The sequence below is a fragment of the Emys orbicularis genome, chromosome 20 (genome assembly GCF_028017835.1).
Source record: "Emys orbicularis isolate rEmyOrb1 chromosome 20, rEmyOrb1.hap1, whole genome shotgun sequence".
Classification (NCBI taxonomy): domain Eukaryota; kingdom Metazoa; phylum Chordata; order Testudines; family Emydidae; genus Emys; species Emys orbicularis.
In genome coordinates, this window is record NC_088702.1 from 15,348,205 (window position 1) to 15,363,588 (window position 15,384).

Below are 15,384 nucleotides of genomic sequence, written 5' to 3' on the forward strand. Positions count from 1 at the left end.
CTTATACTCTGTGTGTGTGTATATAGATAGATAGATAAAATATAGTTTTTTGTCTGGTGAAAAAAATTTCCCTGGAACCTAACCCCCCCATTTACATTAATTCTTATGGGGAAATTGGATTTGCTTAACATCGTTTTCTAAGTATAACATTATGGTGGAGAATTGTGAAAGGGGGAATATTGGCATATGTTGTGGTTATTGTGAAAACTGGCGTGCACACCGCCAGCTCTAGAAGGCTTGGCACTTCTATTTTGCCAACCAGGCAAACTCTGAAGGATATAGGAGTTTGTCCACCTCCTGGCCTTGAAGGATATATATATATAGGTAGAGGTAAAATAGACATGTAAAAATTACTATATGCAAATTACCTAACTGATAGAGGAAGGAGAGAACTGCCCATAATTGGCAGCACAAAGGAGCCACAGATAAAGGACATATCTGGTCAGCAAACAAACTACCTGAAACCAAAAGACTCAAATTATGACCCTCCAGAGGAAGGTGGAAGGAGTCAAAGCTAAGAATAAGAGGGGGACAGGTTAACCCTAAATAGAAAAATGCAGTATGCAGTGCTGGAATCTGAAGACAAATACAAAAGTGTTCTGCTTCTATACATGACACCCCTACCTTTTAATTCACCAAAAGCCCAAGGATATAATTCATGGTATAACAAGATACTTTCAATAGATTTGATGTTAATATTAAACATTGGGATAAATGTAATGTTAATAAGTACCCCTTTAAGGTCATAGGGTAATGATGCTTCTCAACTATTACCTGTGAATAAATGTAAAGCTTAGCACAGCAGAAAAACCATTATCAACTTGGTCTTCTGGATAAGAAGGGAAACTGAGGTACACCACCTCCTGAATTTAATGACTGAACAGTGGGATAATTTCCCCTAAACCCTTAAAAGGTAAAAGACATTGAAACCTGGCCTGCCTATAGAACAAAAACACAGGAAAATATGGGGGTAATTCCTCTGTTTTGCCTGAAATCAGCAAGGCTATTTGTAAAAGAAAGGGATATTTTAAGCAATAATCTGCCACCCCAAAAGGGGTAGAAACATGGTGTTTTTGTCTTTCAGAAAATCACAAAAAGCTGGTACCAACTGAAGAGCAACCCAGAATACCATGGATCTACTGTCGTAACAAAACTTGTGTTTTGTGTTGTGTTGTTTGTCTTGTTGCTAGCATTGTTATGTATTGAAAAATGCTTTTAATGCAGTAGTTTAACTATATTTTCAGAAGCCAATGTTGCAGAAGGGTGGAGGTCAAGGAATGCCAGTCTGTTAACAGGGAAACATCCTCAGGTAGCAGACACAATATTAGGAGGGATTGGTTTTGGAGTAGGAATTATGAATACTGAACCTGGAGGTAATTAAGAATAAATTAAGCTCTCTGTCCCAGCTACAGGACAGCCTGATACAGAAACAAATACATGCTAATGTGGATCTAGTCCAAATAAGTCTGGGTAATTTGAAAGCTAGATGGAATATGTGGCTCAATGCCATCACCTGGCTGCTGTATAGGAAACAGATGGAAATTGAAAACCATACTGCTATAGCCATGGGATGTACTGAAATGCAGATACTTGCTTTGTCCACCTTGGATCACGAAATGTTTTGGGTAATAGCGGGAAACACTAAGGTTTTAATACACTTCTAAAGCAAAGAAAAAGATCATTGATACTTATCAATATGAATGGATGCAGTATGTTTCTAGCATGGTAAGGCCAGACCTTTTAATTAGAGAAATTGTTGGTAAAATTGCACCCCAACAGTCTCTGGAAGCAAGGATATGGAAAGTTAGTCCACTCCCCATATTGCACATGGGATCTTTCTTGCTACCCCGGATCTCGAGCCAGTGGGCTGGGGAGGGAGGGAAGCTATTGGACACCAGAGGTTGAACCGAATGGACTCCTCAAAAGTGGGTATGTTTGTCCTTACCTATTGCCCCAGAGCCCTGTACCAAAGATATATCGCTGGGATCGTGTATGTGGGATAAATTGGATAATGAGACCAAGGTACTGTATAATGGGCAATGTGTATGTGTGAATTCTTGGGAAGAGGTCTTTTGGGAGATGAATGTAAATGCAATGTAAGTACTGTGTTTACCAATTATCACACTTACTATCTACCACAGCCAGAAAAATGTCATCTTACTGTGAGCACTAATGGCTCCTCTGGGAGGGGGAGGGGACGGAGCGGCTGCGTTGGTTGGAGCCGTTAGGGAGCAGCTCCGGCAGGGGAGGGAGCCAGATTAGATTAGATTAGAGAAAGGGAGAGACTCAATATATTGTTAGGAGGATGGATTAGATGGATAGGGAGATTAAACAGATTTAATAGATGGGTAGATCAATTAGATGGATTGGGTGATTAAATAGATTAAGTGGAGGATACGTGGCTAAAATGGATGGAGAGATTAAATGGATGTAATAGATGGATAGGTTTGTATTGGCAATTGTAATCAGTCACCCTGAAGAAAAAACGGTGGGATTTTTTTATGACTAAAAAAATTTCCCAAATTGAAAATTTTTTGGTTTTGGAATCAATAAAATTTCATTTTCAAAAACTACTTAACCTGCAAATGGGAAACTGAAACATAGTTTAAAAATGTTTTTTTAAAAGGAAAATAAAAAACGAACAGAATGAAAATGAATTCAAAATTCACCATTTGGGGTTTGTTTTCAATCAGCTCTACCTGTAAAGTTCTTTAGAGGGGCGGGGTTCTGCAGGGCTACTTCCAAGACTGCGTGTACGACTATTGCTTCTTCAAAGGCCAACAAGCCGTGATATGCCAGCTTATCACCAGCTATACTGCAGCCTGCCAGGCCACCGGGGTCACTATATATGCCTGGAGGACCAACTCCTTCTGCAGTAAGTGGAAGCAGCTTGGGACCGCCTTCTGGGATGAAAGTTAATGTACGAGGGAAAGAAAACAGGGTCTTTGCTCAAGGGAAAGCCAAGTTGGTTGGTGTTCAGGGAAGGGGATACGAGATGTTTCTCCCCTAGGGGGTGCAGGCTTTGATCCAGCCCCAGGGTAGGGGGACTGGCCAGGTCAGGGTGGGCATGGGAGAGGATATGGGGCTTTTCCCCTCTAGGGGGCACCAATTCTGATCTGATCCCAAGACAGGGGAACTGACTGGCTCAGGAGCAGGGAATTGGAATTCAGGGCCTGTCCCCTGGAGGGTGCAAATTCCAATCCAGGCCCTGCCTAGGGGTAGAAGTTGACTCAGTGTGGGTTGTCCAGGGATATGGGGCCTGTATTTCATGAGTGTGTGGGTCTCATGCAGGTCCTTATTGTACAAATGAGCCTGTCACAGAGCTCATGCTAATATCTGGAGTTGCCAGTGTCAGAAGAGGCCAAGAGCTGAAGGGGCCATGGAGACTGAACTTTCCTCTGACAAGGGGTCCTGCAACAACATACTGGCAAGGCACAGTATGAAGGAAGCTTGCCTGGCAGCTTCCCATACTGCACCCAACAGACTCCATTCTCCAGGGCTGTCATCAGGCTCCCTTCTCCAGCCCTTACGTTGTTACATAGTTCAGAATCCAGCTAGTTTTCTTTTATGGGATGCTACCGTCTTGTTGTTTCAATGACAGGTCTCTCCTGTGCCCAAAACAGCCACCGTGAGGTCTACGCCCGGGGCTGCCAGTCGACCTGTAGCAGCCTCTATGCCCCAGTTCAGTGCTCGGCCCAGTGCTGGGACGGCTGCGTGTGTGATGAGGGCTTTGTGCTCAGTGGTGATGAGTGCATCCCTATGTCCCAATGTGGATGTGTCTACCTGGGATTTTATTATAAGGCTGGGGAGACCTTCCACCCAACGTGCCAGGAGCAGTGTGTGTGCCAGGCCAGCGGAGATGTGGTTTGTAAAGTTTTGTCCAGCCTCCCTCATGAGGAGTGCAAGCTGGTGAACCTGGCAACCCTACCTACAGCGATGGCTCATGTCTTGCAAGGCAGGGCCCGGCTTCCTGCTCCAGGCATTGTGACCTGGTGCATGGGGTAGTAGAACCACTCAGGTTTGGCCCCTCCATTAGACAAGGCAAAACCTGAGTGGTACCACTACCCCATGCACCAGGTCGCAACACCCGGAACGGGGGATGCAGAAGCTGATGTTGCAGGAAGGGTGCAGGGCAGGCTCACTCAAAAATATTTCCCCCCCTTCCCCTCTGCCCACTGGGGCCTCCCATTCACATCGGGTATTTCTGTTTTTGCACCCTTGGTTTCATGCTATCTGTGGGTGCAAGTGAACCCATCAACCCATGCTAAAGCCACCACAAATGCAAAACAAGATAAAAATCAATCATTTAAAGCACTCTGATTTAAAGCAATCCACCCTGCCTCAGATGCTGCAACCAGCTGGTATAACCTGTGCTTATCCAACACCTGGCCCAGAGACCGTAAAGGGGCCCTCAGACATTCCGTACAATGGACTCACGTACCTGTGAATTTCGAATCATAGTAGAACAGCACTATTGAACGGCCCTTTTCAAACTGCCACTCGACCCTGGGTGTTCCGCTTTGCGATACGTACGCAGTACAGGGTATATCAATTGCTGGAAAGAAACAGCAATAAGACAGCATTTGCACTGCACCCCAAAGGTAATGTCATGTAATAAGATCCTATTTGTAAACACTTGGCAGAGCTAAGCCACGAACATATTTGTTTTAAAATGGACTGGGAGCCAGATTTTCATTTATACCCAGGACCAATTACAACGTAGTGTGAAGGGATCATCCTTCCTGAATCCCAAGGGCTGGAAAAAATGCCTAACAGTGAGAGGCTTAAAGAGCTGTTTAGTTCATTGAAAAGAAGATTGCCAGCTAACATGATTATGGCATATAAGTACGTTCTCGGAGGGGAAAAAATATACTAAAGGGCTCTTGGGTACAGAAAGGCAGAAGAACCACCAATGGCTGGAAAAAGCCAGACCTGTTCACAATATTGTATTGTTTTTAAAAGAGTGATTAACCATTGGAACCATCCAGGGAAGCGATGGATTCCTCAACTCTTGATGCCTTCAAATCCGGCCTGGCTGCCTTGCTGGAAGAGATGCCAAACAAGTGATTAGGCTCAATATAAGGGTAAGTGGGTGAAATTATCTGGTCTGTGTGATGCAGGAGGTCAGACTAGATGATCTAATGGTCCCTTCTGGCCTTAGAAATCTACCATTTCTTGAGGGCCACCATCTTAAAGTCACATGGGTCTGAAAATGCAGCCTAGTGCTGACATGCAATACTAAAATCACTGGAACAAAAACATTAACGAGCTTTTTCGTTCACTTTGTGCATTTGGCAGCACTTTGGGTATAGTCCGTTTCAATGCTGCCTTGTCTGGTCAGTTTATGTGGGTCTTTCAATCAGCAAAGGGGCAGAAATTCACTTATGAAAGCTTAAAATAGGAAATTAATTGTGAAGCTGCAGAAACTAGCAGGGACAAGAATTGTATCTGAATCTACTGGGAACTCATTGAGATTTACTAGATTACAAATCAGTGTTCCTGTAAGTGTCAATCCAAAATTAACAATAAATTAGAAAACTGACATCATAGTGACAGCCCGAAGCAGAGTGGAGCTACATTTCGCTCCTTCTTGAATGCCTGGGAGACTAGAGATGGAGTTATCACGGGCAACTGACATTTAAAAAACAAAAAACAAAAAACCCAGGGGTAAAATTTTCAAGTCACTTGGGGCCAGATTTTCAAAGGTATTTAGGTACCTAAAGATGCAGGGAGGCACCTATTGGGATTTGTAAAAGTGAAAGCAATGGGAGTTATATTTCTAGCCCACCTAGGTGCCTTTGAACACCCACTAGGCACCTATCTACATCAATAAGCACCTAAATACATTTGACAATCTGGCCGCTTAGGCACTTGTTTGAAAGTTTTACCCTAGATTTAGTAGTTCAACTTGCCAGAGGCCATTCCCGATTCTGTACTAATTCAGTCTTCTTGTTAGGGCTCAGTCATTATCTCCACCCTGAACCTCATCTTTATGCTCTGATACAACAGCTATTAAGCCCCAAACTTTCATCTACATTTCATCTGAGACATGGACACTGGAATCTCTGGAACAAGAAGTACTTGAATTTCAAAGATTCAATACTCACCAAAACTACTATCGTATTGCTTTGAGTGCAGAAAGACTCCAAGTGTATTTACTACTGGAGGGAACAGTTTCTTACCCTACAGTAGCTGTGATTCTTCGAGATTTAGTCAGTGTGGATCCCACAGAAGGTGCACATGTGTCTCATGTGCACGAGTTCAGATATTTTGAATAGCAGTATCTGTTCAGGGCTGTAGTAGACAGAGAGAGCCTGGAGCACTGGGCCTGGTGCAAGATCTGTGTCCTGAACCAGAGGCTGTGAACCAAAGTCAGGCCGTGGTCCGCTGAATGAGCATTATCTGCTGTTAGTACTGGTTACACTGAAGCTCCAAGGACTGAAGCACTGAGCAACCTGAAGAACGTTACCAAGGCAACGACATTTCAGCCTTCGACATCATTTAACAAGGGCCACGCATGACCTTCAGCTTCCTCACAACTCAAAGCCCTCTCGTGGTCCCTTCTAGTCCTAGAATCTATGAATTAGCTGATGACTCCGAAACTGGCAATGGAAGGTGGCTCGTGGGATCCGCCCTGACTGCAACATCTCGAAGAACCACAGTTACTGCAGAGTAAGGAACCAGACTGTTTTCTAAAAGTATCTGTCGGTGTCGATTCCACTGTAGGTGACTGGCCATCAGTGTCCCCTCTGGATAGTGGGAACGAAGAGAGCCAACCGCATCAGTCAAATAGGGATTGTAATACTGCTCTCCCAAACTTTACATCTGCCCTGGCAGCTAAGTCCAATGCATAATTCTTGACAAAAGCCAGTGTTCTGTATCAGGATCTCCTAGACTTGTCTAAGACAGTCCATCTGTGTCATTCACCCAGCCAACATCCGGGCAGTCAGGTGCAGGGACTTCACGTCTGGACAGAGTATCTGGCCAGGATGCTGGGAGATCAGGTCTGGACAGGACTGGTGGCTGAATGGACACTGGCAAAAGGTCCATTGGCCAAAACTGCCTGGGCCAGTTGGGAGCTACACAAATGATTGTGGCTTTGTCTCTTGATTTTGGAAATCATGCCGAGACCAGGGGAATCAGAGGAAAGGCAAACAGGATACCTGGACTCGATTGCAGAAGAACAGTGTTGGGAAATATTGCCAGGCTCCTGCCCACTTTGGAACAGAAATGCTGACTCTTGGTGTTTTCCTGGGTGACAAACAGGTCTATCACAGGAGTTCCCCAATGGTGGAATCTTGGCGCAATCATGGATCTCTGCAGGGACCACTCCCGACTAGCCATGGATTTTCTGCTCAGCAAGCCCACCAGGTTGTTGCCTACTCCTGGGAGATGGAGAGCCATTGGGGTTATCCTGTGTCGGCGGCACCGTGTCCAGAGCTTGAAGGCATCCCCATAGGGGAGACACGTGTGCACCTCTTTGCTTGATGATGTAGTGTGTCGCAGGTCTGGTCAGTCAGGATGTGCATGGTGGAGTTCGGGAGAGCAGGTAGGAAGGTTGCACAACCTTCTTGTTTATCAGGTGTTTTACTGGGGAAAAAGACCAACTTGAGCCTGAGCTAGAGCAGCCGCAGGTGAAACCTGGCAAGCGATGTCATGTATGTGTACGTTAACATATGTCCCCACAGCTCCAGACACATCCGCATTGTCACAGTCTGGTTTGATTCTATCCCAAGTACTAAAGACTACCCCTGTCTCCAGGAAGGCTCACTCTGACTGATCCAGAGTCAGTCAAGGCTCCTGGGAACTCTATTGCCTGTGGTGAGATAAGAGATTTTTTCCCCTAGCTCATCAGGAGGCCCAGCTGAGAGAATAGGGATAGTGTGTAGTCCAGGCTTTCCGCCATTTCCTCCTGGGATCTGCCCCCGATCATCCAGCCGTCGAGCTGAGGGTAGAGGTGAATGAGCTGTTGCTACCGCGAGGCACTTTGTGAAGACTCGTGCCACGGAGAGTCTAAAGGGCAGAACGTTGCACTGATAATGATGGGGCCCCCACTGTGAGCCCTAGGTGCTTCCTGTGAACTGGATGGATAGCAACGTGGAAGTACATGTCATGTCAGCAGAGAGCCACCAACCAGCCTTGAGCCTCAAGAGATGGGATGATGGAGGCAAATGTCACCATCCTGAATAGGATACAGTGTTGTATATGTCCAATCTTCTCATGTCTAGGATGAAGCTTGGATAGGACGAAAACTCTTTCTTCTTCAGAAGAAGAAATAACAGGCGTATAATCCTCTTCCCCAGTACTCCATAGGTACCTACATGCCATAGAAGAGATGAAGCAACTAGTACACTTCTGTTTGTAACAGGTTCTCATGACAAGGGTCCCTGAAGAAGGATAGGGCAGGGGGTAATGCGTGGAAATGGATAGGGGAGCCAGGGACAATTTCTAATGTCCATTTATTGGCTCTGATGGCTGCCCAGGCCCAGTGGAAAGGCAGTTCCTGAAGGTGGACGCAGGCTCCACACTGACTCCAATGCAACTCCCAATGCTCCTGTCAAATCTGCTGCCTCAGAGGGAGTCTGGTGCACAGAGGTGATGGGTGTCCCCAGGAGTATCTGAGATTCTCTTTGTGGGTAACTCTGGCTGTCGATCCCACTAGTAGGATGGTGTCCTCTGCCTCTGCTTGGGCTGCTACTTGTAAGGGTTCCTTTAGGTGTGTAAATCCCTAAGAATCACAGAGCTTTCCTTGAGGGACTGGAATACTTCGTTTGTTTTCTGCCTGAAGAGCTCCATCCCATTAAAGGGCAGGCCATCTATTGTGGCCTGTACCCACGAGGCTGTCTCAGTGACGACCGTGGCCATACCAGATGCGTTCTTGGCCGCCTGTAGGAATGCTCTCACGACCATCTGGCCTTCCTTGATTAGTTCTTTGAACTCTTCCTTGTTATCTTGAGGGATCTTGGATAGGAAGGGAGTGACCCTCTCCCAATTGAGATAGATGTATTTGGTGAACAGAGCCTGGTATTTGCCAGCTGGAGGGAGGCTGATGAGTATGCCGTATGTCCATGGAGATCCAACTTTTGGGGTCTTTGTCATTAGGCATGCCTTTCGTGGACTGTGATTTCTCCTGTGCTGAAGGAGCCAGGAACTCTGCATTTGAATGGACATAAGTGCGTTCAAAACCCTTTGGGGGCACTGGTATCTGTTCGCCACCCTTTTCAAAGTGGGAGGAAAAGTGCCCGGCATTTGCCACAGTCCTTTAGCCAGTTCCAGGAGCCCCTTGTTAATAGGAAGGGTGATTCTGGCCAGCATCATGGTGCTCAAAATAAAGACTTCTCTTGTATAAATGTAGTCCCAGTATCCAAGGTCTCTGCATGCAGAAAAGGAGGTCTTGAAAAGTTTTAAATTCAAATCAATCGCTGGGGCCGGGGCTGGTGTCACTGCCTTGTCCTTGAGTGGAGATGGGGGTCGTTGCGATCCCTCCCTTGCTTCCTGCTCTTGCGGGCCCATGTGTGGTTCTGGTGTGGGTGGCCTGGTTAACGATGCCACTGGGGAACGGGATCGCCTCCTTTCTGGAAACATGGGAGAGGGAATCTTGCTCCCAGACACAAGAGCTGATGGTCCCCAGTAAGGCTAAGGTGACGTCGTATGGGTACTAGGCTCCCCAGCCACCTCTTTTGGGTCTGTGACATTATCTGATTAAAATATGACCATGTAAACCATTGTTGCTACCACTGTTCTAGAACTGCAGCAAATCTTATACAAAGTATGACACATGGCCAGAAAGGGTTAAGCAGCTTGCAGGCTATATAATCCAAAGCCAACCTTTAGAGAGTTAGAAGAGTATGCAAATGGTAATTAGGGCCATTCCATGGTAGATAGATTTGCATTTCAAAGTTCTAGCCTATGTTGTTAGAAATTAAAGGTGATACTAATTTTATGTTTACTTATATCTGTTTACATGGCTAACATTAAACAAGTCAGTTCCTGTCTGTCACTATAGCTGAGGGGTAGGCAACCTATGGCTTGCGTGCCAAAGGCGGCACGCAAGCTGATTTTCAGTGGCACTCACGCTGTTCGGCTCTTGGCCACTGGTCTGGGGGGCTCTGCATTTTAATTTAAATTTTAAATGAAGCTTCTTAAACATTTTAAAAACTTTATTTACTTTATATATAACAATGGTTTAGTTATGTATTATAGACTTATAGAAAAAGACCTTCTAAAAATGTTAAAATGTATGACTGGCACGCGAAACCTTAAATTAGAGTGAATAAATGAAGACTCGGCACACCACTTCTGAAAGGTTGCCAACCCCTGCTATAGCTATTGATTCAGAGATCAAAAGGGGATATTAACATTTAGATGAGTCTTGGGTGAAATAATGTCACTGTCTATATGTCACTTTAAAGTTTGTGATAGACTGCCTAATGGATAAACTGCCTTATGTAAATCCATGTAGCTAATTACCTGTAATGCTTAGGAAATAGCTCCACTTCAAAGTATCCGTGATTGCCTATTGTTCACCTAAGGGCCCCGAACTGTAAAAATGCCTTGGGTCCCAATCCTTTTTTAATCTCAGATCTGCTTGATGCTTCATGCAGGGGAAGCTTAAGCCCAAGACAGACCCCAGTCCTGACTGGACCACCCTGAATATAAACATTGGACTAGAACCTATGCACAAATTCTGAAAGAACTCTTTGCAACTACAAAGCTCACCATCTCTGCTATGAATCTGAATCTCAAGAACTGTACTCATGACTGTTTGGATACTGATCTTTTAACCAATACACTCTCTCTCTTTTCTTTTTTAATAGAGGTTTGTTTGGTTAATAAGAACTGGCTGTAAGCGTGTATTTGGGTAAGATCTGAAATATTCATTAACCTGGGAGGTAATGTGTCCAATCCTTTGCGATTGGTAGAACTTATTTATATGATGAATAAGATGTTCAGTAATCCTCATCATATCTGACTTGCGCCTCTGGGTGGAGGCCTAAGGCTGGGTTGCTTTAAGGAAACGGAGTTGTTGGCTTCTGGGTAACCAGTGAGGTGTTATAGAACCTGTTTTGTGCTGGTTTGGTAAATCTAGGTATTGGAATATCCACCAGCTTTGGGGGTTGTCTGTCCCATTCTCTGCAGTTCACCCTAATTGAGTGACCTCAGTTGGCTCCCCCCCGGGACTCCGGTCACAGGCTCTCACTCCAAAGGAAGAGGGGGATCTCTACTCAATTTGAGCAAGGCGGAGTACATGGGTTAGGTGAGGAGGAGTATCTCTTCGAACAGCAATGCCGTCAGGCGATGTGCCATTGGGGCTGGTTCCATTAGTCTCTTCAGCACAGGGAAGATGTCTGGAGGTGATCCAGATTACTCCAGGGCAGACACCTGTGCCAAGACTGGTGCTGGGTCCCTCATTCCCTGTGCCATTCACAGCCTATGTAGACAATTCAGATGCTTGGTCCTTTGAACAGATGTTTTGTTTCCTCCTTCTGGGACCTTCCTTCACGTTTGGTGTTACATATGGGCTCTGTCCAGTCCCACGAGTGCGTCTCATCTTTATGTACAGGCACGGATGCCAGCTTTACTGCCTGGGAAGCCTGCGCCAGAGTGACCGATGCGGACACCAGGGCCATCCGTGCCAAGAGCCTCAGTACCGCGGCTTTCGGTACAGAGGCCTTTGCCAATATTGAAGTGGTTGGCATCAAAGTCACTTGTGCCAGCTCTGCCGATATTCTCTTCGCCTTCTGTCCAGCGCTCAATCCTGGAGCATGACCTATGCTCAAGAGAGCGCTGGCCGATACCGGCTTAACTAGCCTGACACTTGTAATGGCCGTCACTTCTGTGTCTGAAGTGACCCACGTGGACTGCTCCAGCATACGCCGCCTGAGCAGAGCGTCCCTGGATTTGCGGGTCCTGGATGAAATGGACTTGCCCACAAAGCACTGATCCGGGAGGTGGCTCTCCCATAGGCAGAAGCTGCCTTGACTGTGTCCATCCTTGACAGGCATGAGTCCATCACAGGATAGGCAGATTTTGAAGTCCACCTTGAGACGTGGCAGCTTGCATGAGGTATGAGGGGGTCCTCACTTTTTTTTTTTTAAATGTCCACATGAAAGGAGTGTGAAGATGAAGATTTTTTCACAAATCTGATTTAAAAAAATAACGTGTTCAGTTAGGGGAAACAGTGGGCCAGGCGCTCGCTCGGTCCCGTCTTGCTGCCATGGGCATCAAAGGGAAGTGAGGGAGGATTGCGTCTGCTCTGCCTTTTACGCCCTTAAACAGGAGCACGAAGGGGGTGAGAAGGAGGGGGGAAGAAGATAAGTGGCTCCAACAAGCTCAGCTATTCAAAAGAAACCGAACTCATGCCCACGAGACGCACGTGCAGCTGCAGTGGAATCCACACGGACACCAAGTCGAAGAAGAGCTGACCTTCCATCATCTTAGGAACAAGCGGTCATGACTAGATCACATTCAATACGTGCAAAGAGAATCACGTGCAAAGAGAATCACATCTAAACCAGTAAAATAAATAAAATATATATATATGAGAGAGAGAGACAGACACACACCGCTTGTGCTTTACAAGGGACCGTTTCACAAAGCTGAAAACAACTGAACCAAACCAGCTGGCAGGAACCAACCCCGTCTTTGCAGTTTGTGAGCTCCGAGCCATCAGTGCTCCTAAAGATCACTACACTGACTTCTGCTGGAAGGAAGCAGGGCCACAGTAGCAGTTTGTCAGGGTGAGCGCTTGAGCACAGACACTACAGCGAGGGAGGGATTCTCGTGTCACTGTAGTTAACCCACCTCCCCGAGAGGCAGTCGCTAGCTCAACGGAATAATTTTTCATTCACCTAGTGCTCTACACCGGGGATTAGGTTGGCATAGCTGTCTCTCCGGGGGGTGGATTTTTCATACCCCTGAGAGCTGTTGCTATGCCAATGTAAGTTTTCAGTGTAGACCAACCCTCAGCCAGAGATCATTCCCCAGCTGGGAAAGGCCAGTGGGTGGAACTACACCTTGACTGCACAGGCAGCAATCAACAACTTCTCCAGCACTGGCAATTTTTAAATCAATCGTTTTTTCAGAAGATCTGCTCTAGTTCAAACAGGAATGAATTCAGGGAAGACCTATGCCGTGTGTTATCAAGGAGGTCTGACTAGATCATGGTGACCCTTCCGGCCTTTGAATATATAATTTAGCACTCTGCACTTACGGTCATTCTCAGGCACTTGAATGGTTTGTGTGTCCATCACCTGGGCTGATATCAAGGACCCTATGGGAAGGAGAAAAAAACGATTAGGAGAGAGGTTTGTTTAGAAACCACAGAACCCAAGTGATCCCAGAGACAGCAGAACAGCTGCCAAGCTCAACCCCACAGAGATTCAGCTCTCCTATGAAGGATCAACACCTTAAGAACATTCTTTTCTACCTCATTTTCTTGGAGAACTCTTAGCCTTACAGTAGTTGCCAAGGGTCTGCACCCCATTACAGGAAAGGGGTTTTAGTCAGACTGCTTCAAGCTTTGCTTTCTGGTTGGTTTTTGTTAAGACAAAGTCAAATGTTTGTATTCGGTAAGGCCTTACGACGCTGAACAAGGATCACTAGGACAACTAGGCTACACACTGCACGCGTACAGACTAGTCCCTGCCCCAAAGCGCTTGCAATCTAAAAAGAACAGGAGTACTTGTGGCACCTTAGAGACTAACAAATTTATTAGAGCATAAGCTTTCGTGAGCTACGAAGAAGTGGGCTGTAGCCCACGATAGCTTATGCTCTAATAAATTTGTTAGTCTCTAAGGTGCCACAAGTACTCCTGTTCTTTTTGCGGATACAGACTAACACGGCTGCTACTCTGAAACCTTACAATCTAAAGATACAGATTTCTTCCCCGCTTCCTCTTTAAACAATTGCCCCCCAAATCGCATCCCCAGTCTCAGCAGCACTCCTCCTCCCCACACAAAACCACTCAGCTTATCTCTGATCCACCGAGAAAGAGCCAAAACTGACTGAAGTGTGCACAGGCTGGTTCCTCTTCCCCAGACAGCTTTGCACTTTGCCATCGGACCAGTCATTTTTGCTTATGCCATCACAGTTTCTAGCGCTGTTTCAGAACTTTTATAGCACCTATTGCCCTTGACATGAGTGCAATTTTAGATCTATAAATACAGCGTGATTGCCATTGGGGCTGGAAGCCACAATGCCCTAGTCTTGCCAGGACCACCACCAAACACGCAGACAATTTTATATTACACTCTGAGAGCCCTGAGGTTCTGGCTCCGATGAACAGCAAGTTTCAAATGGGATGGGGACCTCCACTGGGAAAACTCCGTGCTGGTTCTAGGCCAGAAAACAAAAGCGACCACACACAGCTATGACGGGCTAGGACGGGGAATCTTTCCGGGAGCTCGGTCCCTGACAATTTAGAGGTTTAAAGATTCTCACCAATACTCTGAATTGTACCTGTGCCCCAAGAGGAAGCTGGTGCACTGCTCTGAACGTAGTTCTGGGCAGCAGCATGTTCCCCAACTGGAGTTTCTGGGTGAAATCCAAGAGCAGTCCTACACTGAGCTCCCTCCAGCCAGGAGAGGCCAAGGGCACAGACGCGATAAATCGACCCCCGAGCGCTCTCCCGTCAACTCCTGTACTCCACCGGCGTGAGAGGCACATGCGGAGTCGACGGCGGAGCGGCAGCAGTCGACTCACCACAGTGAAGACACCACGGTGAGTAGATCTAAGTACGTCGACTTCAGCTACGTTATTCCTAGCAGAACCGCTGGCACTTCCTGTTGCTCTGCAGCGCGAACAGGTCTATGTGGGGCGAGCCCCCCCTCTGGAAAATCGAGTGTGCGATGTGCAGCCTGAGGGACCATTCGTGATCGTGAAACCAGCGGCTGAGGCGGCCAGCTAGCTTGTTTTGTGCTCCTGGAAGGTGCGATGCCTCTAGGTGTATCAAGTGGGCGATGCAAAAATCCCACAGCTCGAGGGCTTCCTGGCACAGGGGAGAGGAGCAAGCACCACCCTGTTTGTTTCTATAGAAACATCGCTGCAGTGTTGTCCGTCAGCACCCACACACATGCGCCCTGCAGGTGGGCTAGAACGCTTGGCATGCCAGACAAACCGCCTTCAGCTCCCTTACATTGATATGCAGCGATAATTCTGTGTGGGACCATAGGCCTTGGGCTCTGATATTGCTCAGGTGCACTCCCCAACTGAGCGCTGAGGCGTCCGTGACTAGGGATAGCGTAGGATGGGGTTTGGCAAAGGGTACTCCCGCACAAACAACGGGTGGTTGCAGCCACGAGTGGAGAGATTCGAGGATGCGAGGGGGGAGCATAACTATCGTGTCCTGCGGGTCCATGCCCAGCCTGTGCACCCGCGCCAACC

At 46.8% G+C, this 15,384-nt stretch overlaps 1 protein-coding gene across 2 annotated transcripts in view; it reads right to left on the minus strand.

The window, feature by feature from the left end:
* Positions 1–13,268, minus strand: part of LOC135892789 (junctional adhesion molecule A-like) — a 61,318-nt gene extending 48,050 nt beyond the window's left edge. The window contains exons 1-2 of one of the 2 annotated variants that reach the window (XM_065420588.1): positions 13,214–13,268; positions 4,442–4,555 (exon numbers count right to left, since the gene is read on the minus strand). In XM_065420588.1, coding sequence (XP_065276660.1) covers positions 4,442–4,555; positions 13,214–13,250 — 151 coding nt within the window. In that variant the 5' untranslated portion in view covers positions 13,251–13,268. Of the gene's footprint in view, positions 1–4,441; positions 4,556–13,213 lie in introns of those variants that run through there. The other variant, XR_010562299.1, reaches the window with a different exon arrangement.
* Between the last annotated feature and the right edge of the window lie 2,116 nt (positions 13,269–15,384).